Source organism: Delphinapterus leucas, chromosome 2 (genome assembly GCF_059928025.1).
Source record: "Delphinapterus leucas isolate spDelLeu-1000000601 "Yukka" chromosome 2, BTC_Dleu_Yukka2, whole genome shotgun sequence".
Taxonomy (NCBI): domain Eukaryota; kingdom Metazoa; phylum Chordata; class Mammalia; order Artiodactyla; family Monodontidae; genus Delphinapterus; species Delphinapterus leucas.
This window is the reverse complement of record NC_143130.1, coordinates 101,270,116-101,295,722: the sequence shown is the minus strand read 5'-3', so window position 1 is coordinate 101,295,722 and position 25,607 is coordinate 101,270,116. Positions and strand designations below refer to the sequence as shown.

General features: G+C 37.6%; 1 protein-coding gene across 2 annotated transcripts in view; it reads left to right on the top strand.

Moving 5' to 3' along the window:
• The first annotated feature begins 393 nt into the window (after positions 1-393).
• CDIN1 (CDAN1 interacting nuclease 1) overlaps positions 394-25,607 on the top strand; it is a 223,928-nt gene continuing 198,714 nt past the window's right edge. For both annotated transcript variants that reach the window (XR_016392135.1, XM_022587526.2), the window contains exon 1: positions 394-731. Coding sequence is in view for 1 of the 2 variants with exons in the window: in XM_022587526.2 (XP_022443234.1) it covers positions 631-731 (101 nt within the window). In the remaining variant the exon portion in view is untranslated. The remainder of the gene's footprint in view (positions 732-25,607) is intronic.

The following is a 25,607-nucleotide window of genomic DNA, read 5'->3' as shown; positions in this document are numbered from 1 at the left end:
CTCCGCTGACGCTCGCAGGGCGCAGGGAGCCTTGAACCGAGAGAAGGCGTATTTCTTTGTAGGCCAGTCTCCGATTGGAGCTGCAGTAAAACGGGCGCGATTGGAAGCGTATTCAAATCGCGCGCCCTGGCAGTGGTTTTCTCGGGCTCAGGCTTAATGATCACGGTTACCCGTGGGCCCTGCTGCGTTGTCGATGCGCCAGGACTTCCTGGCTTCTGGCAACAGGGAAGGCATGACCGCCAAGAGCATTCCACATTAATCCCAGGTGGGTCCTGCCCAGGGACCTGCCAGTAGGATTTAGGCGGCACCTCTGCCTGTGGCCGTTACTTCCTGGTTGGCTTGCCCTTAAGTAACATGGCGGCAGGTTGCCTTCGGCCGGGCCCTCTGCGGCTGCTCAGAAAGCCAAGGAAGGGCAGTCGGTCTACAGCCCGCCTCCCGCCGCGGAGCTGCAGGCTGAAGCCCGGGCTTGTGCAGCCAGGGGTGCAGGAGGGAGGGTAGGGGCAAGCCCAGAAACTCGGGAACACAACGCTGTGCCGCATTGTGCCCACCCCTCGTCTCCCGACACGAAGGCTGCTCAAGCCCAGGGTGTTTTTTTCCTTTTCACTGCCACCTCCCAGTCCCTGGCCCAACATGATACTGACTAAAGCCCAATACGACGAGATAGCCCAGTGCCTAGTGTCTGTGCCGCCTACCAGGCAGAGCCTGAGGAAGCTGAAGCAGAGGTTCCCCAGGTAAGTGCCCATCTACCCCCCTCAAAGAGACCTTTGCTTGCAGTAGCTGTGCCTGGCAGCCCAGCCAGTGCTTAGAAACCACGTGTCACACATGACTGGGGAGGAACATGAGTGTCAGGTGTTAGGAGAGCAGGAATGGTGAAAAAGGTTTCTTCTTTGACCTGCTTTTCTCAGGAGAGTCTTAATGGACGAATCCCTTCAAGTCAACAAATGTTTATTGAAAACTTGGTTTTTGCTAGGTGATGGGTGCATATAAGTAGGTGCGGCATAAATGTCTAGGGGTTGACAGATACTAGGAATGAATGATGGGTAGCAGGGCCCTCTCAAAGTGGAAATATGAATTGTAGATTCAAAAGGTGGAAATGGAGGACCCTTTTCAGTTGGCCTCTGGAAACAAACAAGGGAGTACAGGCCTAAAGGGGCCTTTTATAGTTTACTGTGGCTCTTTACTGTAATGAAGTGACCGCAAGTGTTCTCAAGCCAGTCAGAGACTGGTACCCTATGGATTCCACTGTTGGGTCAAGATTGGTCATTTGAACAGCCATACCAGGTGTATTTCATACTTCCCTCCTCCCCAAGCATGTCTTTTTTTTTTTTTAGTGATTTTTAGGATTCTCCAACTTTCTAAGAAGGGACTTTAGCAACTATATGCTATAGATTGCCTCATTTTAAAGATGTGCAACCTGAGGCCCTGGCATTACCCAAAGAACCAGTCCAGAACAACCAGGTTATTGTATTTGTGCCATGTTAAAAGTATAGAATGTTCGTTTACCTTTCTTCTATTTCAAAACCAAATCCAAACTTATACCATGTTACTTTGTGGCACTGAGCACCATTAGCTTCCTTGTCTTTGACATCATCATGGAAGTGTTTTCTTGAGGAAAGAGATTATTGGATAATTGGTATTAGTAAAGTACAAATTGAAGGTCTTTTATAATCTCAGTTGTTTTTGAAGGACTCAGTTTTCCTAATCTGTAAAATGAAGGGATCTCTTTTTAATATTATCCAGATTTAATTTAAACCTTTATAGTCTAAGATTTTTTTCAGACTTGCTAACAAGGAACAAAATTGACAAATTGGAATTTAATTTTCTGTCATTAACTCTTTGCCAACTCTGCCAATGAACAGTGAAGGGTGAAGGCTGGTCAGCTAAGGGGATAGGTAGATTTTTCTGGGCAATTTTAAGATACAGCACACATTTAGATAATTCTGCTCTTGTTACGTACTTATATTAGCACTGTATTTTTGCTTCTCTTTCTTTTCCTTTCCCTCTTCTCTTTCTCTCTCCCAAATTTCTTTTCTTTCATTCTTTTCCATAGCAAATACCTTGTCCTCTACGTTAGAGGTAACCTCCTTTTACTGTTATTAAGGACTTATGAAGTATACGTAAGAAAGACTCCATTCGTTTGGGGCACCATGCTGTCTTGCTTATTCTCGTATGCCCTTTTTTCTCTTATGCATAATATGGCCAAATATTTTTTGCTTCTCCCAAATACCATTCAGGGTATAACTAACTCTTCATTTACCAGAAACTTTATTGAGAGAGGCTGCACTACCAATCTGCAGAAGGAATTAAAGAGCCATTTAGCAGCGTCGGTAGGAATTCCATAAAGAGTGTGATTTGGGAGTTGGCCTCACAGTTTGCATCATAGCACTGTTTTACTTTAGATGTTTCTTGCAAAGGACTTGAACAACCTTTAGATTTGATAGTTCATTTTGCCAGAGAATTGGTGAAGTAAGGACCTCAGAGATAATTTCTGGTGGCTCAAAGAGGTTAAGTGACTTGTCAAAAAGCCTAGAGTTATTGAATGGCTAAACAGTGTTTGGAATACAGGTTTCATGACTTTCAGGTCAGAGTTCTATACTAAGCTGCCTTAATTAGTTTTAATATTAATAACAAGCAATTATTTTTTGTGTGATGTTCACCTAACTTGAATTCTAAAAATAATCAAAGTACTGAAATGCTTTTAAAAGTTGCTAAAATTTTTTATTTTCCTGATTTTGAAAGTAGTACATGCTCAGTAAAGAAAATAAAAATTATTCATAATCCTATAGCTCCGAAAATTTCTGTTAACATATTTTAAAAATATTTCTAGTCTTTTTTATTCAGTGAGGTACTTTCTCTGCTAATGTAGTTTATAGGTCTTGCTTTTCTCACTTAATATATAGTGAGCATTACTCATCTTTAAAAATTCCTTATAATTTGTTTCAAATACTAATAATATCACATTCTAGATGTACCATCCATTTCCATATTGCTGGACATCAAGAGTTTTATTTTTCTAATTTTCTATTTCTGTACATATATTATGCCAAGTTTGCTTATTTTCTTACTTTAGAATCTTAGAAATTGGGAATGACCATATCAGCAGGTTTCAAACTTTTTGGTGTCCAGATCTCCTCACACTCTAAAAAAGTATTGAGGACCCCAGAAAACTTTTGTTTATATGGGTTATGTCTGTTGATGTTTATTAAAATATAAATTAAAACAGAAATTTTAAAAATTGCTTATTTATTTTAAAATAACAATAATAAACCTATTAAATTTAAACAATTTTAAAGGTTAATAACTATGATTTCAAAAAGCTAGTGAGAAAAATGGCCTTGTTTTGCACTTTTGCAAATCTCTTTAATATCTGCCTTAATAGAAGGAAGACATATCTGCTTCTGCAATCAACCTGTTGTGATATGCTGTTTTGATTAAAGAACATGAAGAAATTCTGGCCTCAGACAAATATGTAGTTGGAAAAGGGAAGAGTAATTTAATAGGCTTTTCAGATAACTGTGGGTATTTTTGTATATTGGGTATATTTTTGTATTGCAATGTGGAATGTGAAACCGTATTATAGAACTTTTTGGCCAGTCTTGAACTTTGAGTGGATCTATTACCCATGCATGATTTTTATCATCATGCATTGTTCATTTGCAAAATGTTGGTTGTGAGTTATGCAAGTCTTCTAAATGTTGTCACCTTTTATTATACAGCATCAAAAAAATCACATTTGTTAGTATCCCCACTGATCTCATCAGAAAAGTCTGTAAGATGTGAAGCTGTCACATTTACGGTGATGGATACAGTTTTCCAATATTTGATTTTCCCTTGAAAGCTCAAATTTTTTCGTTGGCAACAAATACTATCAGTTGTTTCCCTTGAAATGACAGGCTCATGTTGTTTATTTTTGAGAAAATGTCTGCCAGATATCCAAATCTGAATAATCATACTTTGTTCATCATTCATCCAAGTAAAAATGGTGTTTCATGGAAAAGGCATCTAGTTCAGCTCTCAAACAATCATACAAGTGCTTTCCCTTGAGACAGTCATAATACTTCGATATGCAGTAGACGTGCTTTGCATTTACTTAGTTTGTTATACAGAATGTTAGAAGAATGTGTATCAGGGGTTGAGATTTAATAAAATTAATAAGTGAATCTTAAGATATCCTTACGTGAAACTGGTTTTCTTTCTTCCTGCAAGTGTGTGACTCCTAGGACAGTTGTGCCAGGAAAAGGCAAATCATGTCTTACTGTTTCTATAAAAATAGTTTTGACCTTGTAGACTTCTGAGAGAGTCTCAGGGACTCCAGGGGTCCATTGACCACACTTTAACAACAAGTAGCTATTTCAAACCAAAGGATATTTATGTTTTGAAGGATTTTGAAGTGTATTGACAAATTACTATCAAAAAGATTGTATTAATCCAATTACCAACAGCACGTGGCAGTGTTTGTTTTTGCAACTTTTGTCAGTGTTGAAGAGAGTCATCATTTAGTCTTTAATATGATGGATCAAGAATGACATCTCATAATTTACATTTTTTGACTATAATGCATTGCATATTTTCCACATTGTTTATTAACCATTTAATTTTCTTCCTCTTGAATTACTTGCCTGATGTCCTTTGCCTAATTTTCTATCGGAGTGTTTGCTCTTTCTGTTTATTGATTTGTTATTGTTTATTGATCCGCATATCTTAAGGATGTTGATGCTTTACATGTCATATTTTTGTTGCAGATATTTTCCCAGTTGTTGTGCTTTTAAATATTGTTATTTTTTTATGTTCTTAACTTTAAACTTATGCTTCTTTTGTCCTTTCATGTCCTACGATATGAAAAATAAATCTTCCCCCTAAATTTTCTCCTAGGTGCTTTATGGCTTTCTGTCTTATTTTTAATTCCATAATCTTTCTAGCTGCAGTTTATTTTAGTATATGCTCAAAGGTGAATATATAGCTTCCTTTTTCCCAAGCTTAACTTTTATTTTACACTGTGGTTTCTACTTGCTAGCCTCATTTCTCCATGGCCTATTTGTTTTCACTGAAATTACAAATTTTTGTTTTTCCAAGTTGCTACATTGAACTTGGGCCATCACCTTAACCACTCTGGTCTCACGATCCTCCCACTTAAAATGAAGGAGTAGAATTTTGTGATGTCTAATATTTTACAACTCCTAAACTCACCCTTATTCTATTCTATTCTCTTTTGCAGTTTTACATTAAATGGGCCCTTTGACCCCCAAAACGTAGGAATACTGTATCTAAGTACTTGCTGAGGATATAGTCATTGATTTGCATCTCCCAACTTATTCCTGGACTTCCTTATTCAGGTAGAAGCCCCCAGCCCATTCAGCTGCTACTTATCAGGTCATATTTTACACTGTATTTTCCTGCCCAAACACTACATATATATCTGATTATATATCATTCTTTATTTATATATATAAATATTAAAGATGTATAAATATATATATATCTTATTTTGAAATTTTTAACTTACAGAAAAGTTGCAGAAATGTTAACCATATATCCTTCACTCAGGTTCCCCTAATGTTAACATCTTACATAACCAACATACAATTGTCAAAATCAGGAAATTAATTTTAATGCAATATAGCCAAATAATTTACAGACCTGTTTTGAACTTTGCTAGTTTTTTTTGTTTGTTATTGTTCTTTTTTGTTTGTTTACTGTCTCTTTTCTATTTCAGGATCACACATCAGATTAGTTGTCATGTCTTCTTTTTGGTCTCCTCCAGGCTATGACTATTCCTTAATATTTTTTTGTCTTTTATGAACTTGACATTTTTGAAGGGTACTGGTCAGTTATTTTGTTGAATGTCCCTAAGTTTGTGCTTAATGTTTTCTCATGATCAGAGGAGGGTAAACATTTTTGGCATAAATACCCCAGAAGTGATGTTGTGCCTTTCTCAGGGCATCATATCAAGGGGGATCTGATTTTGTATGTCTTATTACTGCTGAGGTTAACGTTATTCACTTGGTTAAGGGGTGGTGTCTGCCAAGTTTCTCCACTGTAAAGTTCGCTTTCCAATAATTGCCTTGTGGGGATTTCCTTTGAGACTCTGCAAATATCCAGTTTCTCACCTCACACTTTTTCGCTCTGATTTTAGCATCCATCAATGGTTCTTGCATGAAATAGTTACTGTGGGTATTTGCCTACCAGTGATTTTCTTTTTTAGTTTTTAATAAATTTATTTATTTACTTTTTGCTGCATTGGGTCTTTGTTGCTGCGTGCGGGATTTTCTCTAGTTGTGGCGAGCGGGGGCTACTCTTTGTTGTGGTGTGCGGGCTTCTTATTGCAGTGGCTTCTCTTGTTGCGCAGCCTGGGCCCTAGGCATGCGGGCTTCAGTAGTTGTGGCTCGCGGGCCCTAGAGCGCAGGCTCAGTAGTTGTGGCTCACAGGCTTAGTTGCTCCGCAGCATGTGGGATCTTCCCGGACCAGGGCTCGAACCCGTGTCCATTGGCAGGCGGATTCTTAACCACTGCGCCACCAGGGAAGCCCTTATCGGTGATTTTCTATTACTCTCACTGGAGTACCCTGTCACCTAGTATCATCCTCTACCACCATTTTATGTGAAACATTCCACCCTACAGTCACCCCATGATTTTCACTGGTCCTTGCAGTTTATTCACCTCTTACAGCATTTGGTCTGTAATAACTCACTGTGTCCTCACTATGTTTGTGGCACTATTTGGATAATTTTTAGAAAACAGAAAGGATAATGTAGTAATTAATTTTGAACAACTTGTAGTCCAAGGAAAGAGTTTAAGACACATCTAATAGCTATAAATTATTAGAATCATAGAATGTTAGAAACCAAAGGATTTGTTGTACAGTTAGTTCACATATGGTTAGTCAAAACGGATTCTTAGAGGAGATATAACTTTGTTGGAAATTCTTTTGTTGGTAAATAACCCTTTGGCACAATTTAATTTTTCCAAGTTCCTTTGCTGTGCATTAATTTGGTTGCTATTTATGCCTGTATTAATGAGTCATAAGTCAAACTCTTGATAACATAAATCTCTAAGCAAATAAGTGTCTTTACCTTGTTCCTGTATTTTTTTCTCTTAGGAATCCTTGCATAGGTTTTTCTAATGGTGCCTTCCACATTTCTAAGCATTTTTTTTTAAATCTTGGTATGCAACATTTACAATATAGGCAACCATTCACTATTATGAGGCTGTTCGTAGAGAAATCTCAAAAGAAGTAGTTGAAAACTCATTTGGCTGGGCTCCCTGTGCTTAAACTGATATACACTCGGCTCGTTTTCTTGAGGTCTTCACCTGACTCTGAGAACTGGAGTTAAGGCTGGCTCTGCTGTGTATTTGCCAGTATTGAACTTAGTAGTTCTTGACAGTGGACGTACGGATCTAGTCTGGCTAGGAGTGGAGTAGCGAAGGGACCTGCTTGGGACAAGCACAACAATTTTCCTTAGCTTTTGCATTTAAGGTGACCTAGCTGCATTTGGTACTACCATTGGTTATAGTTGTCCTTTTTTGAAACCCCCCCCCCGCCCCATTTTAACCTGTCCCCATTTCCCATAGGAAATCTTGTATTTCATTGTTTCTGCTTCCTTAACCATTTGTTCTTGGGAAATGACTTGGCTCTCTGCCTCTTTTTATCTGAGTCATAGTTGCCTCATCTGTAAAAGGAGGGATGAAGCTCCACAGCCAGTAAGTAGGAGAAACAGGATTCAAACCCAGGCAGAGTCTGACTCCAGATTCTTCCTCTTGCTGTATTGCCCCTTGCTCTTCAGTTCCTTAAGGCTGTTGTGAGGATTAAGTGAAATAAGGCATGTAAAACACTTAGTACGGTGTAGAGGTCCTGGTAAGTATTTAATGGATGGTAAATACGATTACTGTTATTATTAGAATTTAGTAAATGGCCTACAGTAGAAGAAATGTCTGAGTAGTAACCTTTGAAACATAGAAGACACAAATTTGCTTTGATATGGATCAGTTGATTGTATGGCTGTGAATACACAGATTTTGATCATTAGTTGAATATGGCCCAGATATCAGAAACTTGCCTTAAATCTTTCATAGCAATATATGATGCCATTTAAAAAAACCCAGACTTTTAAACCTAGAGTCACTGATTTTTTAGAATAATAGTAGCACATTGCCCATATAATTAATACTGTAGGGCGTGGTTTACTAAAATTGGAAGGTTACTTCTGTTGGCCTTGTTCTCTCAATTGAATTGAAGGTTGGTACTCAGTTGCTGGTCAATTTTCTATACTAATGTTATGGTGGACCTGAGTTCCAGAATCATGAGTGAGAATAGCTCATAAAGGGAGAAAAAGTCAGACTATTATTGAACTGGAAATTCTTTTGGTATTTTTGCCAAAGCAATATAATTAATTTATATGCCCTTCAAAAATAATACTCATATACTTAGGAAATACACCTAGGAGTACTTCTGTATTGATCATTAGTGCAAATTGGAAAAGAAATTGGTCTAAAAATTGGCCTAAGGATATGATTATTTCATATATTTCCTTTAGTCATCTTTTAAAATATGCTTTTTTACTCTGTGAGATTTCAGGTTTTTATTTTGTTGCTGCATTGTAGCCTAGCTTTAAAGACTCTCCTGGAAGGTTATTTTGTTAAGTATATGGCATCTTCACTTTCTGAAAGAAGTGCTTAGCTTTTATCAGATGTTTGTGCCCCTTGGCATTTGCATAGTTGTAAAAGTGAGATGAGCTTGAATTCCTGCAAAGGAATATTTGACGAAAACCTCAGATAGTGTTATCCTGAGAAGAACCTAAACGCTGACAATATTTCTTATTAGTTTGAGGGGGAGACTTTTATGTTATTAGATTATTGACTTCATTTTTAAGTCTATATTCAGGCATCAAACTTTAGTCAACTAAGTAATAACCCATCCCAGAATGTTTGCTGGTATAATAAAGAGGAATTTTATATTTCCCTAGGAGAAAAATGTTCAATAGATATATAGGGTGATAATATTTTATAATTTGACTTTCAACAAATGTTGACTGAATTTACCATTATGTTTTTATTACACATTTTGTGCAATTTTGCCATATAGGTTCAGTTTTCCTTAAAAAAAGCAATCAAGCAATATAAAAGTCCTTTTTCAGAGTAGGTATGAAAAGTGACCTTAAAAGTCATATACTGGAATGAAAATCATACGGAAGATGGGTAAAGAATAAGTTTTCCTTCCTTTTATTTTCAGTTGTCTTTTTCTTGGTGGGAAGTGTCTTCAGGTGTTTGTTTTAGACATTCTGCTTTCAAATTGCTTCTGTGGTAAGCTGGTATATGATGAACTCCGGAAATGTGCTTGGTTACAACTTCTTACTGAATGACAAGTCTCCATTTCTTAGGGGAGCAAACAGACAGCTGGATCCAGGATGATTCAGTCCATAGGTATGAAACCAGCATGGAGCAGTCTGTGCATGATGGATTAATAATGGTACACGGCTGGTCATGAATCCAGCCCTTTCCTGGGCCACTTTGGGGAACTAACACCTGCCTCTACTTTTCTTTCTTCTCTCCGTCCCAACCGTTCAGGAGGCATCTTGATAATGTATGTAAGAGTTAATAATTCTTCCTTATAAACCAAAGCTTCCTTCTTGCCAAAGAACAGTGATACAGTTGACAATGTCAGCTTTTTCAAGTGCCTCCTCTTGACTGAGAGGTGATCTTTTCTGTTCCTTCAAGACAGCAAATAAGTTTTTTTGTTTTCATTTTTTAGCCTAGTGTGGTGTTCCAACTGTGACCTGATAAAACCTACAGTCTCATTGAGGAAACCGAGAGCTCTGCAATTTTCCATCCAAAGTAAAATGTTAAAATATCTCAGGGCTTATTTCTTTTCTGTGTTTTAAATATTGAGATTCAGCTGCTAAAAATGTTTGAAACCTGTTAAACTTAGAGAAATAACTTTAACACTATGGGAATAAATATTTTGAAAGAAAGCAATGCAAGTAGAGGAAAAAGTAAGGTGGATTCATGTCTCTTGATACTGTTGTTCAGTAAAATACGTAAGCCCTGGGTCTTTTCCTTGACTGAATGCTGACTCATGTGAATTGGAGCAATTCTGTGTGAAGCTCAGGCTTTTTCTGAGGTGTCCTGGGAGCAGTAGTCATATACAAGACTGAGACTTAAAATAGATGGTGCATTTTCACCCTCTCTAACATAACTCACATATTTATTTTTAATCTTTTGGTTATTGTTAGACCTGTCCTTTGCTTTAGGCCCTAGAAAGGATGAGATATAAACTCTGATCTTGTATTTATCCTGTTTTAGGAGATAGGAGGCATAGCAGACCCTTGATATTTACAAGGGTTATCGCTTATGGCTGTTGAAAATCCTCAAATATGCAGCTAGCACTATATAGGATGGCAGAGGTCTACAAAGTTTGATGCACTTTTTAACCAAAGTTAAACTCATTTCTCAGCTAATTGACTTGCTGCTCCCCACATCAGCCTAGGGGTATGGAAGATTCAGATTTACCCTCAGCAAGTTTATGAATTAGCATTTGTCATGGATATTTGTGATCACTCTTAAATAGTCAGAACTGGGTATGTTTCATCCAAGAATGCTGTGGGTACCCAACGTCAACTTTAGGATGAGTAGAAATGCAGGGTGAAACTACCTCGTAGTTTGTCACTAATGCCTATGCCACACCTTAGACCCCTAAGATTCCATAACTTGTGAGATGGTGTCTAAGACCTGTGGGGGAATAAGGCTCTTTGTAGGTGGCCTCCTTTGTAGATGGGATGTGGGAAAGCAAAGCATCATTTAAATGCATCTTACTACAGTCACACATGAAATTAGACTGGCAATTCATTTTTTTCGAGTTTTTGTTTCTGTCTACAACTCTTCCAAGCTGATATCATCTTTTGCTTAAGGTATATTACACTGCTATTTGTTTTTGCTGATAATACTGGTAGGGAAAGCTAATAAAACTTGAAATTAACTCGCGCTTCAAGCCCCATTTAGCTAAAATAGTAAATGGACTGGGGATATAAGAGACTCTTGGTTGTATAGCATTAAAAACCCCACAGACCCCTACAGCCTAGATGTAACAGATAGCTCACAAACATCATTTGTTAACTGACAAAGTTAACATTATCTAAATTCTTATTTCCTGAGGCCAGCTAAAATATATGTTAAGGTAAAAATACATTTAACCTCCAGTTCATAACATTTAAAATTTTTATTTGCACTTTGGTGGGCATGTTTGGAGCTGTTCATATGCTGATCACAAAAGCTTCTCCAGAGGGACCTGCATACCTCTCTCATGATTTCAAATTCAATGATTTGGAGAGTGTTGGACTAAGATAGCAGCTAGAGATCATCTAGTCAAATGGTTAGTGTTAGAGGGGCATAAACTGAGGGAGGATTTGACCAAAGTTACACATTTGAAGGCAAAACTCTCCCTTCAAGCTCTTTAATTAAAGATCACCAAATGCCCTAGGAGTCTAGGGGCCAGGTTGGTATCAGCAAGGAGTGAAGGAATGGAGCTGGCCTGGTTGGGATCATGGCAAAGTGAAAGGACAGTTGTGTGCATGGGCAGGGCAGCTGCAACCTTACACCAGCCATCTGTTGCCGTGCTGGAATGTGGGCCCAGGGCTGCCAGGTCTTCTATTCTCTAGAAAGCAGCTCTAGATCTGATTTTTTCAGAAAAAAAATATCCTGAATTTTAACTGTTGTCAATTTGTTTGAATTTTGAAAAACAGTGTGTGGGCCAACATTTTCCTGGCCAAACAGAACAAGTCTGTGGGCTGAATTTGGCCTACAGCCCATGGGAGCTGGAGCTGGCTCTTTCCAGCTTGTGAGAGCTGATCGGAAGCATCTTTTCCCCACTCTACACACTGTGACCTCACATCAGTAGCTTAAAATCAGCCACAGTGGGAGTGTTTACACCACAGAAATTGGCCCATGCTATAAACCTTGGCTCCCCTGTCCCTCCCCATTGCCACCAAAGGCATTTCTTAAGCCCCTGAGCCATTGTATACCATCAGCATAGCTTTTTTCCTAGAAAGGGCTCATAACACATATATCTGTACCTCATTTATTCTTAGAAATTAAAATGTTTTTGTGAGTTGGGCTTTCTTCCCCCCCGCCCCTGGCTTTTTTTTTTTTTTTGGGCCAAAGAGAAGATACATATTTTTTTCCCCCACTATGGTTATTGTGGGAACTAGAATTCCATTCAGTACCTAGTATGTTGTCAGTGTTATGAAACATATCATAATGGACATTTGATTGAACTGACCTGAGGAAAATGCTGCTTAGTTAAAAAACAAAAGCTATATACATGTCTCATTTAGGAAAATTAATCCCTTGCAGAGTAGATTCATTGGCTAAATTTAGTGATTATTCACACTTTAGGAATTTAGAAATGCTCCAGTGGTATACCTGAGGGTTTATCATGTCAGAAATTATTTTAAGAGAAACTTCAAGCTTAGTTGTTACATCTTCCCTTGGCAGTTACTCCAATATAAAAAAGAAAATAAAGTATCTCTGCAATTGTAATGAAAAAAGATTCGGAGATAGCCAATTGATTACCATGTGATTTAGTACAATTTTGTAAAGACTTAATTGTCACATGTTCAGATGTGAGTATTTCTTTTCTACGTCCAAAGTATCAGTGATAAAATAATATGGCAACATACAGCTAAAACAGAAGTGGACAATAAAATTAACAATATTAGCCAAGCATATGTGAATTTTAGAATGTCAAGTGGAATTCTCTGTGGGGATGGGCCCACACTGGTGGGCTGGCCAAGTGGTATTGAGTTTGGCAGAGTTGCCATGGCTTGTGATTGACCTTGGGTGGTTTATTTAGCTCTCTCTGCTTATGGTTAATTATTGTATAAATCGATAGGAAGCAAAACCCTATTACTGTGAACTCCAGGAGGTCATTCAGTTTTTTGTTGTAGAGGCAGTTTTTTATATTGGTTTAAAGAACTTGGTTCTGGAAATAGACATATGAATTCCGGCTTCATGACTTACTTGCCAGGTGACCTCTTGGTGCCTCAGTGTCCTTTGTTTATAAAATGGGATTGTTATGAACTTGACATAAGATAGTACATAGAAAATGATTAGCGTAGTTCCTGATACTGTGTCAAATTAATTTTGCTGCTGCCGTTATTGTTACCGTTGTTGATTTAAGGATGCTTGTTGCGATGGTATCTATGCTTATAGTAGACTCAGTGTTAGAACTGAAAAGATTTTACCTAAACGAGCCTCTTTATTTTCTAGGTTTCCAAAGTGTTTTTCTTTAACCCCCTGGGTAATAGGAAACCTGCTTTTAGCAAATTATGGTGAAAATATAGTCTTTAGATGATACTGGCAACCATGATGTGCTTTTATGTTGATGACAAATGGGCATATCAAGGTTTAGATTGATTCCCCCCACTCCCCACCCCAGGATAGAAAATGGTTATGTAACATGATCGCTGCCTAAGACAGAATTAGTGGGAATGTTAAAACCTGAGAATTCTAAAGTATGTTCTTGTCTAATTACTTTTCTCAAATGCAACTCCCCCACCCCCGCATATTCTGGAAGCTCTTTTATATTCTTGCCTCACCTTGATAACAAGGTGGTTATGAATTTATGAAAGATATTTGGGTGAATACCAGTTTTGGAGTGAGGGTTCTGCACCAGGAAGTAGTTTGAGTCCAGTAGTTATATAAGTTCAAGTCAGTCTTCCAGGGCATGGAGAGTTTGTTGGATACCACAGATCATCACACGAGTGTGAACATTGATTTTAGTGTTTAATATAAAGGTTAATAAATTTGGGGACTTCCCTGGTGGTCCAGTGGTTAAGAATCCACCTGCCAATGCAGGGGACACGGGTTTGATCCCTGGTCTGGGAACATCCCACATGCTGAGGAGCAACTAAGCCCCTGTGCCACAACTACTGAAGCCCGCGCTCCTAGAGCCCGTGCTTTGCAACAAGAGAAGCCACCGCAAGGAGAAGCTTGCGCACTGCAATGAAGAGTAGCCACTGCTTGCCCCAACTAGACGAAGCCCGCACGCAGCTATGAAGACCCAGTGAAGCCAAAAATAAAAATAAATAAATAAATAAAATTTTTAAAAAGTTAATTTAAAGAACTAGTGTTTTTAAACAATCTTAAAATCTATTCATGGTGCTAATACTGATTATGAAAAAGACCTTATGGTAAACACAAAGAAATTGCAGAATCTTTTAAAAAGAAAATAGATTTATTGTTCCTTAAGGCTTTGCTTATTTTTAATTACAGTGTATTCTAGAATGCTGCCTGCAAAGAATTTGCTTAATTTATCTTATTTGTGCAGTTTTGTTCATCATATAGTTGCAATAATAAGGAGTTGGACAATACAGTAATTTTTGCCCTTCCTTTTCTATTTTATTATAGAGCATATCTTCCTCTAAGTTCTTGGTCAGAGAGGCTTTCAGCTTTAGACCTACTTCACTTAAGCGGCTTAGGCCAGATTGGAATAAAAGTACTAAAACTGGTTAGAGATCTTCATGCTTTAAAAAAATTATACTTAAAAACTTTGAGCAGCACTCTGAAAAATAGTTGCCTGTAGCCAAAGATTATGGAAGTAAAAGTCATAACTATACTATAGATTGTATTTTGAGGACAGTTATTTGCCGTATAACTCTTGTGAACTGTAAAAACAAGATTCAGTTAGTTTTCATGTTAAAGGTGTGTAAGGAGACTAGGTTTGGACATTTTCATGAAAAGTATTTTATTCATGTGATAGCTTTTTGAACAATTGTATTCTGCACTGTATTACAGTGAAACAATAAATTGCTGAATATACTGTCTGCTGAATATGACTTTACCATGAAAAATTTGATGCATGGAGACGGAAAGGTTGGAATATATCAACCTTTTCTGACAAGGGACTTTGAATTTTGACCTACTACAGGTGACCTTTGTGCACAATAAAAGTGAGCTTAATCTTGAGGTCAAGGTTGAGGTGAACGGCAGGGCAACGTGGCAGAACTTATGCTGATTGTGGGTACTTCAGAGCCTATGTAGCTATTGGCTAAATGGGAGTCTGGCAGTTTTTTGTTTTTAATTTTTAGCATTTCCAGGAGCTTATTTATAGCAAGTTGTTTAGCTTTTTAATGCCGTTCCATTTCCTCAAAGCTCAGCTATCTGTTTAGCTGTGGTAAGTTTGTCTGTTTTTATAAAGTTTACTGTTTCTGAGTGAAAGGCATGAGTGTGCTATTATTTTCCGTTCTGTAGATAAGCCTTAGCTAAAAATAAAAATGTTCTTATGGCTTATAGAAAAGACAACTGACATATATAACCTTGGAACTGAAAATACATCTTCTTTTAAGAGGGTTTATTTCTTTGACAAGTTGAACTTTTGTCATCTAACTTTGGAACTGTCAGAAGAATTTTTAAGTACTTTGTACCTTTATCTAGATTATAATTAAGAGAACTCTAATGAATTATTGTCTTAAAAGGTTTAGATGATTTAGAGACAGGTTATTCCCTTGAAAGTTTCTTTGAAATGCATCTGCTAATGCATTTACGTTATAATATGATATAAACTATTTTTAAGGTTTTGCCTGCTGTGCATAGAAGGAAAAAATGTTTTAAAACATAAATTTTACTAGTGAGTAGCTCAACGGTTATGTCCTAGATGAAACTGCACCTTAGCAAACATCAGGAAAAAACCTGCCAGCGTTATATTGCCTGAATACTTCATGATTATTCTGCCCAAATAATTGGTTGAAACAACAAACAGTTGGGGGAGAGTGTCAGAGACTCTAATGCAAAGAACGTCTCCTCTTTTAATCGAGCCTGCAAAATATATTCCCCAGGACTGATCAGCTCTGGAGCACTGAGGTTTGGTGATTGGAATGGCAGGAAACCATGCTTTCAGGACATAACGAATTGATGAGGCCATCCATCATTTGTTAGCATACGCTGAAACGTGGGCTATGTGTGCAGAGGCCTGTGATTTAGTAAATACTTGGGAGATGAATAGAGCTTACACACGAGGGAAGATATTGCTGTCCTTCAGCAGCCTGAGACCCAGGCGCCTGCTGAGAAGGCCATCTGATGGCACATCATCAGTAACCGGCCTGTCACAGTCAGTGGTGCCCACGGACCATCGCCAGTATATTAAATGCATTTTTAATATCTGCTTCAGTAGATTTAATGAAGAAAATTTAGTTTCCGTATTCCAAGCACTGCTTCTTCAAGTGTTCTAAGGCATGGACTCTTGTCTACACAAGAAAGAGGGAAGACCATACTGGCAGTTAGGAGAGTTGATTGAAAAGGACACTCAAACAAAATAGAGTGCAAATGAAAAATGCTTTTAGCAGTGTTGGCATCTCGTTGATGTTAAAAAAGCTCTTTTTTTTTTTTTTTTTTTTAAAGAGGTTTTACATAAGTTCCTTGGGCCCTAATTCCTTCCTTCCCTCCCAAGTCCTTTCACTAGGAGGGTTGAACCTGCTGCTAAGATATGTAAGCCTACTGATCTGAAAAGAATATTAAGGGAATATTACAGCTTGACATATTTTGAAGAGAGACTCAATTTTAAATGAGTTTGTGTTTTGAGATACTGTTTGATTCTTAGGATTTTTGCATGAAGATATAAAGTAGGATTTTTCTTAGCTAGTTGGCTTCCACATTTTTGTTGAACTTGTTAATCAAGTTAGTATATTTTTGTCTGGGATCGTGCTCAAAATGAATGTGAAAAAAATTGGTTGGCAACTTGATTAAAAAGTGCTCTTATACTTCCTTAGACTATAAGGCTTCTTTAAAAATTGTGATTTAAAAATGTTCAGTTTTTCTGTCCTGGCAAAGTGCATAGATTTCTTCTTTTTAATGAGTTTCAGTGTTAACATTATTTACTACAAAACAGCAAGACAACCAATTAGATATTGTTGCAAGCATGCACTTTAAAGGTTTCCCCTCTTGTTTCAAAAAAAAAAAAAAAAAATCCAGAATATGGTCTCATGTTCACAGAAGAAGAAGCTACAGAATGGGACCTATAAATCTGATTCCTTCATGTGTCAAATAGTAATGTATTATATGCATATTATTATAAAAATTTAAGACATGTCTTAAACACACTTACATTTTTATAACACGTGGCAATATTCAATAATACATTTCCTTGTTAGCATCTGTTTGCTGTCGTTGTTGGCAAGACCTATGATTTATTGCTTAACTTAATGACCAAGACCATTTTGGACTTGATATATGCCCCTAAGCTTATTACATCACTAAATAAAATAAAATGTATGCACTTGTGACAGTTATTTTTATAATTGTTTATCCCTTTAAGTGCCCTATTCAGCGATTCACTGAAAGGTTCATAATGGTTGGCTTGTAACCAGAAAATAATCTCAGAAAGGTAAAATGTATTTCTTGTTTAGAAATAAAATGCCAGACTGATGGTGATGATAGGGGTCCCAGCAAGAGTTTGCAACAAACTCATTCTTTTCTTCAATGCTCTCAATTAACTGTTGTTGAATATTTTTGAGGCGCAACCCCCCAGAAACCCCAGCGTTTAAGGCTGTCTGTTAATACTGGTGCTCATCTTTCCATGACCCCTTCAATATGGGTAAAGTGATTTTGCTGTGACATGAAGTTGCAAGGGTTAAATTGTTCTTTACAAGGATTTTTCAGGTGCCATTATCATTATGTATTAAACTGCGCAAGATTATTTTCCTATTTTTAGTTCTTTTCTTTGGGGAGATTGGAACTTTACTGTTTTTATATTGAACTCTATTTGACTTCATAGTCTTTATCTTTCCTTTCTGAGGGTGCAGTATGATAGACACTTCAGTAACCTGTTATTCATCTAAAGTCACTCTGCTGCCTAACTTGCAGTACAATATAATATGGCTTCATGATTTTCTTGCTCCACCTGAAGTATCTCATTGACTGTCAGCTTTCTTGTCATATGATGGTGAAGCAAAGTTTTTGAGAAGCTTAAGCCTTGCTTCTATACTGCAGTGTCTGCACCTTGAAACATATGGAGTCTCTTTGGGTACGTGAGAGTGATACCTGTGGGAAGGTTATTATTTTGTAGGTATCTTGGGACAATTATCACTCATAAATGGAAACGAAATTTAGTTCCTAAGAAAGATCTTTTCCTTGTCTTATCTTCATCTCACTTTTATTGCATCATTTTAAACAAAATAGTTCATTGGAAATTGAAAGTTGTTTTTTTTTCCCCCGTAGTATTCTTTCCCAAGGCAGTTGATCTGATAAAGTTTTTAATGGTTTTCTCAAAAATGATGAGGCCAACAAACTTTCTTGTTTTTCTTGAAAAGTTATATTGACCTTTTCGACTTTGGGCTCTCATCTCCCACTTCTGATCTTTTATCACCCTTTTCATCTCATCTTCCTTGTCTGGGAGATCTGCCTCCAGATAAAACATTTTAAAGGAAAATTGATGAAAAGGAGTTTTAAGTGCCATTGTCTAATTCTCTCTTTCTCTATCCCTCCCCGCCCCGCTTCTTTTTGGTCACTTGAATATTGGTTAAGATTTTTCTTTGACCACTGTAGTTACTTTTACTTGTTTTCCTTTGACCATTGGAAAGTATACATTCCTGTCTTTCACTTTCTATTTCACTGATAGTGAATCCCTTAAGGATAGGAGCCCTGTGTTTTGCTATGATTTTATCTTGCAACTCCTCCCATTGGTGCCTAGCATGGTATCGTGGTCCTTAATGCATTTAGTGAATTCTTGTGAACTTTCTAGTGCAGGCCAGTGCTTATTTTTATGATCCCTTTGAGAAGAAAAGTTAGAAGCGTGTTTCTTCTTTTGTGGCCAGTATTGTTCTGTCTAGCACCATACAAAGAACTTGCTCTTCTTTCTACAATTGTTTCTTAAGCCCCCCACTTTCCCGGTCAGGGTGTTTAAGTCCTATTTAAAAATATTAAAATATTCAGTAGGCAGCTAAATGTTTAGCCTAGTGTACTACTTAACACTAAATGAAAGTAAAATACATCAGACATGAAGCCATTTGTTATATTTTAGTAGATGAAGCAATGGCTATGTAAACCTTAACCTTGTAATTTTGTGAGTTCCACTTTATCATGTAGCTGTAAGGGTAATCAAAATAAATCGCGGGAGATGAATAAATGCTTTCTAGTGCTTTCTCTGTGCTTTCAGAAGTGATGCTTGATCCATGAAATTTTAGTAAGTGTACTAAATAAAACAATATGATGTGCACTGTGTCAGGTCTGATAAATTATTTGGTATAGGACATCTATACAATATATATTGAGCTGCTACATGAACAGTTTAATGACTATAAATTATGTTCATCTGACTTGCCATTTTTACATTTTGTTAAAACTTGCACTATTTGTATTGTGTGTATATATATATATATATATATGAATGTATATATATTTTGGTGGGGGGCAGGGATAAGAAGAAGGCATAAGAAAGGCACAGGTCATTTCTGCGATGTTCTGACAGTGATCTGGGGCTCCTCAGCTGTGGAGTGTACATAACACAGATGTTGGGGAGTCATCTGTCAGCCATGCCTCTCCTATGGAGTTAAAGTTCTAGAGGGAAAAGAATTTGACACAGTGCTGTCACTGTTACATTTTCACAATAGAAGAGCATGCAAATATTGAACCTCCTGCTTAGCAGTAGTGCCCTGTCTAATGTCTGTGCTGGTTAGAATAAAAAATCATGGGTGCATCTTGGGCTCAGAGATCTGACAAAGGTCATGCTATGTTGGGCATTTGAATTGGAAATTGTCTGGACTTAGATTTTATAAAGCTCCCACTGTTGTGTGTGGGGAGAATTTCAGCAGGGTTTTGTCCCTGGAGAGGCCTCTTAGGCCCTTTTCTGTCCTATGAATGAATTTAGATGTGAGGGTTACTCCTGCCTTAAAACTGTTAAGTTCATTTTGCATACATCCCCAGAGAGAAAAACTGGCAGATGCTTTTGTCTTGGAAGTGTTTAAAAGAAAACTGCAGAGCAGGAACAAGAGAGAAAAGGGGCCCTGTGTGGAGTCCCAGAACATTTTGGAAATGGCCAATATGCAGTTTTCATCAGTATGAAGGCGGGGTGCAATATGGTGCCTGTAGCTCACAAGGGAATATGAATGTTGATTAAGCATACTCCCAGGCTTTGAAATTCTGAAAGCAGTGTCAGAATAATGGATGTTGAGCAAATGTCAAGCATTTGTTAATTTCTCTGTTATTTGGAGTTTATCTACCATGATCAATCAAATAAACTAGTGCTTCTCTCTTGTGGCATGTGTCATTGATATGGTGATTAGGTGGCCAGAGAGACCTTCTGCTTTTTTTCCAGGTAACAGATTATAAATGAGTAGACAGAGCTTTTCAGTTGAAGATTTGTTTATGGCTTGGTTTAGTAGAAATTTGGAGTATTGTGAATAATACGATTGCTGTTGGTAGGAGGATTATTCGTTTTGTGGAGAGAAATTGTCATTTTATTTTTATGTTGTTTGTAGAGGGAAATAGAGTTAATGCTGTGGAGTAGGCGAGGCGTATGTAGAAATGTAGGTTGAGTAGTGCTGTGATGGCTATGAATGTTGGTATAACAAGAATGTCGTTTTTTGTTAGTTCTTGAATACTTATTCATTTGGGTATGAAGCCTGTAAGTGGGGTGAGTCCTCCCATGGAGAGTAAGGTGAGTATGGTGAGGGTTGTGATAACGGGCATCATATTTCATGTTTGGGATAGTGATAGTGTAGTGGTGGTTGAGTTTTGGATGAATAACATGAATGTGGTGGGAGTTATTGTGATATAGATTAGTAAATGTAGTAAAGTCAGGGTTGGGTTATATAGTAGGATCGTTGTTATTCATCCTATGTGGGCGATTGATGAGTAGGCTATAATCTTTCGGAGTTGTGTTTGGTTTAGTCCGCCTCAGCCTCCGATATTAACTGTGCCAAAGGTATTAACTGTGGTGCCATTTATACCAAAAGAACCATTACTGGCGTTATGATTTCCATCTAAATATTGTTTCCACTAGTTTCTAAAGCTTTGATATAAACCTGGGTGAAATTCAACCCTGCAAGAATTCTGACCTATTAACACTTATAGATAGAGTTTTTGATCTATTTTTATTTTTTGCTTTTTTTTTTTTCAATTTCAGTTGTTAATTCTAACTCACTTACTGACTTTTATTCTTGAGAGACAGCCAGTAGATATGCTTCATGTGGTTCAAAGTACTTTCTTTCTATTATTTTTAGGAAGCAATGCTACAGTGTTTTGATGCCCCAAACATAAATGGTCAGAAGGTCCTTTTCAGCATTTACTCAACTGCAAATTATTGTGGAATACTAACATTCCATGGTGTGAGGAGTAGTTTCCCTTTTAGAATGTGAATGACCTTACCAACTGGGGTTTCATCAGGGGTTGACACTAGGTACCATGTTTAAGAGTCCTACCCCTGAGGACAACATAACTTCGAATGAAAGGGGTCTTTGTGTGAAACTGTGGTAGCTGGAATCAAGACAGACCTGTAACTGGAGATTTCGCCTTTTTCTTTTTTTATTCCCCATTTTCTTTTCATAACTTAGCCATGAAGCTCACATGATTCAGGTGGAGACGAGTACAATTCTTACCCACCTGGACCATGTGAAATAGGTACCTTTATGATTTTTGACGTGATCTTTCTGCAAACCTAGATCTCCTGAAGTGATCTGCCCCCTGTTTCTAAACCTCAGTGAACTTTCTCTTTGGGGGATTTACAACTGGGCAGCTATAGGGTATTCACCCCAGGAACTGCCTGTGTGGTTTCTGGAGGGCTCTTTTTTTTTTTTTTTTTTTTCAACCTGCCATAATATCTCAAATAGTACGGCAATTTCCAAAGCAGAAAGTCTTCAACTTTTTCTTCAGGTTAAGATGCTTTATCCTAACCATCTCCATCAGGCTTTTGGTTTTGGCTTTCTCTGGGGCTGGAACTCCTAACCGTCTGAATAAAATCCTCACGTCCTGCCTGGTACATGACGCCAATGAGCTCTACCAACTGCAGAACTTCCAGCATCATAAAAATAGACAGCACTGCTGACTGGCTTTTCTAGACTTCCCTCTGAAAGCTCATCATGACCATGCCCTGCCCACAGCATCACTGAATATTCACTTATGTCATACACCAAAACACTCAGCCTGTTAGTGATACGCAGCTCTCAAATCTATTTTCTGTTCATGGTGATAAAGCTCTCGTTCCAAGTTTAGATTAGAAAGACATGAAAAATCTTGTTACACTGTTGAAAATTATAGTGTAATAACAAGAGAGAAAGAGTATGAATTTCATATACTGTTAATTCTTTTTAAATTTTTTTTGGCCACCCTGCGTGGCTTGAGGAATCTTAGTTTCCTGACCAGGGATTGAACTCGCACCCTGGGCAGTGAAAGCATGGAGTCCTAGCCACTGGACCACCAGAGAATTCTCCATACTGTTAATTCTTAACAGTGTGTACTCATGAATGCTTCCCAGCACCCCAGTGGAAGACGCTGGTGGTTTTGGTGGGTGAGGTCCCCCAGTACCGGCCAAACTATTAGTCCCTCCATCTTGTATTTTACCCAACTCTTCAGTGTCTACAGATAACTGAACTTTCCTTCCTCATGTACTGCAACTACAAAATAATGACTCATTTAAAAAAAAAAGTACTAGGATAAATATTGTTTCCTACTGGACACACATTCTAATGATAGCCAAGATGCTTTTGGGACTCTTTGTTAATAAGTATTTTCAGAGCACGTAGCACAGTCTTTTAAAGTTCTCCAGCGGTGACAAACTCTGGTACTTTGAGAATGAATCTGGTTTTTGGAGATTGGCAAACGTCATTAGGCTTGATAAGTAATGCGGCTAATGCTACCAGGTGACCATAAAGTCTGGAGACATCGTTATTTTGCCATGTATTGCAATTCAGTAACAGCTATTTATTATACATTTGTCTGTGTTTCCAGACTTGGTGACCACCCTGTATTTTTTTTTTTTTTTTTTTTTGCGCTACACGGGCCTCTCACTGTTGTGGCCTCTCCCGTTGCGGAGCACAGGCTCCGGACGCACAGGCTCAGCGGCCATGGCTCACGGGCCTAGCCGCTCCGCGGCACGTGGGATCTTCCCGGACCGGGGCACGAACCTGCATCCCTTGCGTTGGCAGGCGGACTCTCAGCCACTGCGCCACCAGGGAAGCCCCCCACCCTGTATTTTGATAAAGATGTAAGATGTGACTATGAGGTTGACTTTCTTGTATAACTTGTAAAGTGGTTCTAAAGTGATTCCTACAGATAAGTTCTGTTTTGAGTAAAGGCAGCAACATTGGCGGCAAATATACAGACCCTACTCCTCCAGGATGATTACTTTGGAGATAAATAAATTAGTCCTTGCCTTCTCACTGAAAAATTTCATTTTGTTACTTTATCCCCATACTGGGTAAGTATGTAGACGCTCTTTCCTTAACTATTAGCCATTTTTTTATGCCCCCCCTTTTCTCTGTGTTCCTCTAAGTAACTACTCAGTGGCTAAAGACACTTAGCGCTTCCTCCTCATCCTTTCCATTACCCATTTCTCTGGTGGTGGTTAATAACTGATGAAATTGCTGAAACGCAGACTTCTTAAGAGAGGAGGAAAAGTGAAGCCTTAGATAACGTGTTAATCAGCCAGTCCTTGAATACCGTAAAGGTCGCTCAATATGGGATTTTTAGTTAATGAAAAAAAAATTTGGGGGGGGGTATAGTTGCTTTATAATGTTGTGTTAAAATTTTTTTTAAGAAAGGAAGACTATAGTAGAATTATTGTTTAGGCCTCTAGTTGGGATAGACTTTGAAATAGGATGAAATTCTTCCTTTATTTTCATTTGCTTTCTTTAGTATGTACTTTCTATTTGGTGAAGAATTGCATTTAGTTCAGAGTAACAATACAAGATCTTTTTCTCCTGTTACATCATTGAAACTCATGCTTTATCTCAGAATAGATTAAAGAGGTCAAATTCTTCATTCTCTTTGGAAGGGAATTACACCCACTGTAGAGTTGGAAGGATCACTATAAAAGGCTAAATAAAGTAGGGAAACAGAGCTCTGAAAAAAAGCTATTGTCAGTTTCTTTTGCACAGTTTTGTGGTGGGAAGAAACATGTTAAACATCATTTTAAAGGCTGCATTTCTGAGACATCAGTAGATCCCTTACTTGGTTCAGTGAGAATTGATTGAACATTTCTCGGTCATGTTTAAATTATAGAGCTAGGATTTTAAGTAGCTAAGTGTAGTTAAGCGTTATTTGATGCTCAGTAATTATGTATCTGGTTTTAAAGCTGTTTCAGCAGAATATTATTACAAGTTTCTGTAGCAGACAGTTGTTACAAGCTTGAGAATATTTAGGATTCAAACAACTAGTTAGGATGCGATCGAAACTTGGGCAGTAGGCAGCTTGCCTTATGCATCAGTGATCGGTTCCACCCTGAAGAGGGTGGTTACACACAGCTATGTGCACTTGACACATGCAAATGCTAAATACAGTAGCAGCATGAGGTCTCTGTCATTAACAGTAATTTATGTAATGAAAGCCACCTGGCTGTTTTTTATAATTAATTGCTTGTAAATAATAAATTTAAATATAATTTATAGTTTTCTAAATTTGATTACTATATAGACCCAACAGCAAACCTAGAAGAATTGGCAATTTCATCATTTAGTTCAATGACTTTTAAAAGGAGGTATATCAGTAGTTAAAAGTGATACACACACACACACACACACACACACACACACACACACACACACACACACACATATACCCATGTCTCCTTTTAGGAAATATTTTCACTAGGAAATATATTTATTTGTTGTAAAGTAAATATCAGGTGAAAATATTTTTGGAAGGGAATGGTAAAAATGTAATCTAGTCCTGCTAGCTTTGAGTTGGAATGCTAATTTGGTAATAATCTCACTATTTGGAAATAGTCTCACCTTTTATGTTATTTCAGTCAGCCTTTGAAAAGTATTTGTGCCCATAATTGAATACACATAGAAGAAAGTGTACCTACCTAACAATAATGTAGTAAAACTCTTTTTAAAAAAGTTTTTTTCCCCATTTTGTAAAATTCCAATCATGTTTTGAAAAGAATTTATATACGGGGGGGAAAGTAAGTATATGTGATATGTTATAGTCTATGATGATAATAAGAGACTTTGCTTAAACGACTTATTAAGCACAATATCATTCACTTAAGAAGGCTTAACAGTATTTTTTTGTTTATGTGGCCACATATATCAGCTACCAAAGAATCATTTCTTGTGATATAGTGGAAAATGCTAGTGATTGACATGGCTTAAAGAGAAAGGGGGCTTTAGAGCCCTGTCCTCTGTACTTCTGTTCCATTAAAAAAGAAAAGAAGGGAGGAAAGACAAACTTAGTTTATGGCTTTAAGACTTGCCTCAATCACTTTTTAATAACAGTTATATCAAATTTTTGCACACTTTATGAATCTGTTTTTTAAGTTAATATCTCTTTTCCTAAATAGATTTGCACTAAAAGCTATATCCTTTAAATATCTATATTGTTATTTTGTACTATAGCTGTAAAATTACTATCATTGGGCTTCCCTGGTGGTGCAGTGGTTGAGAGTCCACCTGCCGATGCAGGGGACAC